We start from the raw sequence: 3,945 nt of genomic DNA, 5'->3' as shown, positions 1-3,945 counted from the left end.
CACTGCTTGTGAATTACCAACTTCTTTATATACTGTTCACTGCTTGTGAATTACCAACTTCTTTATATACTGTTCACTGCTTGTGAATTACCAACTTCTTTATATACTGTTCACTGCTGATGAATTACCAACTTGTTTATATACTGTTCACTGCTTGTGAATTACCAACTTGTTTATATACTGTTCACTGTTTGTGAATTAACAACTTGTTTATATACTGTTCACTGCTTGTGAATGATGATATATTCCATTACACTGAGTAACTTTAAGGTTTTGAAACACTTATGTCAAGAAGTGACAATAAGGGAGAAAAACATTTTTCTTATGTAAAAAAAAAGTAAACAAAAGCAGTAATTAAATGAACGATATTAACTGTATTGTTGTTTACAAACTTTGTGTGACTCGTATGCTATTACTGACGACTCTATAAACAACAAAATCATGGGCTCACAAGTGGTTAGGTAGATTAATGGTTTAGAAGACTATACACCCATCAGAAATTCTATGGTTAACCCTTTGAGTACACAATTAAATTTTGGGTGGGTTCTCAAAAGTGAATTTGACTTTTTTAGACTTTTTTTATATCGAAACTGACCACTTGTACTTTGGCTCTTAGATGTGCACACATGCAGTATTAAGACTAGAAATACAAAGAAATGTGAGTAACCCGACTGTCACACTATGAGGAAAAGTTTTTGTAGCACCAAACAGCTATAAATGTCAAATCAGATAAATCCAATTATAGCATCCAAAGGGTTAAAGGAAATACTACATATATAAACTGTGAAACAAGCTATGACGAATTACAGGTCAGAACTTGGCTTATATTCTTCTGCAATTGTTTTTTAATTACTAACTATTTTTTAAATCTATTCAACTGTACCTAAAACCAGAAGGAATAGAATTCAAATTATAAAATATCCTCAAAAACTATCATAAATGGGTTACCAATACTACCTGTATATGTATGAGTATTACTTCTGTTACTTAGATAGGTCTATGTTCTGTAAGACAACAGTGACTCCACTTGAAGTAATAATTTGACAAATGATTTAACAGTTCTACAATAAATATTAGAGTATTTAACTTTAATCTATGCATCCATTATACAACCTGTATAGAAAAATCTTACTTCCTTACAACTCCTAATTGGGAACTCTTTTTCGACTCTCAAATCATCAATTAGAACTGTAAGTACACGCAGTTTGTCCTTGAAGCCTGCCACGAGAAAAAGCCCGGATGGATGTAGAGCCACACAGTACACTTCTTCCTGGAATGTTTTATGAACATCAAGACATCTGTGAAAGTCAGACAAAAGTTAAGTAAGTTATTAATTATACATATTAGTGACTTAATTTTATATTGGTACATAAAAATGTCTTAGAAGTAAAGTAACAATTTTCCTATACTGAAAATGCATTTCCGATAGGTACTTACCTCTACACACAAGATTAACTATTCTTGTTCAGTGCTGCCCTCTATATGCGAACTTTTTCTTTAAGCATTCCATAAGCCTTCCACTTCCTCCCCCCCCCCCATCCTAGAGGAATTACTATATTCCAACATGCCTCTCATGTGAATCATCATGCATCATCTCTTAACCAATAGTAGCATGATATGCTCACGTGACACATGTGATACCCTCTGTAGAAGGTGTGAGCACTGGAGAAGTGGGGAAGAAGGGTGGGAAGTGTAAGAGAAGGTAAGTAAAAAACATTTAGAGGAAAGCAACAATTATAGTAATATTTTATAGTATATGCACTTACTTGAACTCCACCGACATTTTAAAATAGATTGCAACATTATAACTCTACACCTCTATGAGATAACAACAAATACATATTTTAATCAATGAGCATCAGAAAATAGTATTCAAATATCATAAACCTTATAACTTACATAATTCACCAATTATGCTGAATTATTTGTCAAGGCTTTGTTTTTACAATAATCTAAATCCAGAGACAGTGGGGTAGAGATTCCTGAATTATTTGTCAAGGCTTTGTTTTTACAATAATCTAAATCCAGAGACAGTGGGGTAGAGATTCCTGAATTATTTGTCAAGGCTTTGTTTGTACAATAATCTAAATCCAAAGACAGTGGGGTAGAGATTCCTAAATTATTTGTCAAGGCTTTGTTTTTACAATAATCTAAATCCAGAAACTTTAGGGTAAGAGATTCCTGATAATTAATTCTTGAACCTACAGACAGAATCCTGTCAGAAAATCTAGACCATACATCCAAATCACCTTCTACGTCAGATTTCATGATAGTATAGAAAACATCAGTCAGGGTTGGATATTTCAGTATAAATAAGCAGCCAATACACTGGTCAAAGAATGTCAAATATGGTCAAACATAGTATTTGTTATGTCTTTATCTTAATTGCGTATAATGAATTTTATTGTAAATTACACGAAAATAGAAAAATAACTAGTTTATGGTTTGTCTTCTGACAACAACAAAGTTAGTGTGTTGCATATATGCAGTACCACCATCTTGATGTTGTGTATAATAAAAGTAAGATTAAGAGTCGATACATCAAACAATTATCTGTTTTTAATTATATGCCTGACTTGTTAGAATAGCACTGTAACTTAACTACAGTAACACTTCTAAACTGTAGCGTCAACGTATCAAAGTTAACTACACAGTTAACAGCATCTTTCATGATATAAGATACACATCTCTTAAGTAGAAACGTAGAAACCATAATACTTGGAACCACTGCAGATCCTAATCAATAATTAAAATCACATAACTGAAGACAATCTAACTGAGGTTAGGTATTGCTATTAATACACATTATCATCATTGTTCATCATACATGAATTATCCTGAATCAAAAGTCTGTAACATTAGCTGAAATGATTTTATCCTCATGTCTTTACTAAACTGTAAGCTTGAGAAATGTGTTAAACATGTCTTTAACAACAAAGTGAAAAGAAAAACCAAATAAGTCAAATATTTATGACATTTATAATTATACATGGTAGCAAAAGTTTTCAACAGCAGGGTTAAAAATACAAAACTGAGATTTTCTGGAAAAATTATACCTTTTTTCAAAATTCCATATGTGAATAGATTTGTCAGTAGAGCAAGTAGCTATCAGAGGTTTTCGTACACAAATATCTAATCCCAAAATGGAACCGAAGTGGTTAGAATGAGATAAAAAGTCAAAGCTTGGTTGCCGAGTCTGTAAATGCAAAAAGTCTTATTAAACAAAACAAAGATACCCTGACTTAGAACACCTGAGATACATGTACTACTGTAGAATTTAAACTTAACATGTAGAAATAATAACTTAGATTATCCACAGGATATATGATATTTATTTCATAGTAAAATAAAAAATGATATATATATACTTATATACACCTTATATCCGAATATGTAGGAACTGACAATACAAACACACACATATATAACTTTACTGCCAATACAAACACACACATACAAATATATAACTATTGACAATACAAACACACACATACAAATATATAACTTTACTGACAATATACACACATACATACAAATATATAACTTTACTGCCAATACAAACACACATATACAAATATACAACTATTGACAATACAAACACACACATATATAACTTTACTGCCAATACAAACACGCACATACAAATATATAACTTTACTGACAATACCAACACACACATATATAACTTTACTGCCAATACAAACAAGCACATACAAATATATAACTTTACTGAAAATACAAACACACACATATATAACTTTACTGACAATACAAACACACACACATACAAATATATAACTTTACTGACAATGTAAACACATACATACAAATATATAACTATTGACAATACAAACACACACACACACACACACACACATATATAACTTTACTGACAATACAAACACACACATATATAACTTTACTGACAATACAAACACACATATA

The 3,945-nt window shown here is 31.1% G+C and overlaps 1 protein-coding gene across 1 annotated transcript in view; it reads right to left on the bottom strand.

Annotated features, from left to right (window-relative positions):
* Positions 1-3,945, bottom strand: part of LOC106470566 (cilia- and flagella-associated protein 57-like) — a gene marked incomplete at its 3' end in the record, with an annotated part of 22,019 nt that overhangs the window by 7,020 nt on the left and 11,054 nt on the right. The window contains exons 6-7 of the mRNA XM_022399169.1: positions 3,057-3,196; positions 1,133-1,298 (exon numbers count right to left, since the gene is read on the bottom strand). Coding sequence (XP_022254877.1) covers positions 1,133-1,298; positions 3,057-3,196 — 306 coding nt within the window. The remainder of the gene's footprint in view (positions 1-1,132; positions 1,299-3,056; positions 3,197-3,945) is intronic.

The sequence above is a fragment of the Limulus polyphemus genome, unplaced genomic scaffold (assembly GCF_000517525.1).
Source record: "Limulus polyphemus unplaced genomic scaffold, Limulus_polyphemus-2.1.2 Scaffold4088, whole genome shotgun sequence".
NCBI classification, from domain to species: Eukaryota; Metazoa; Arthropoda; class Merostomata; order Xiphosura; family Limulidae; genus Limulus; species Limulus polyphemus.
Note: the sequence above shows the minus strand (reverse complement) of the source record. Positions and strands in the feature narration are given on the sequence as shown.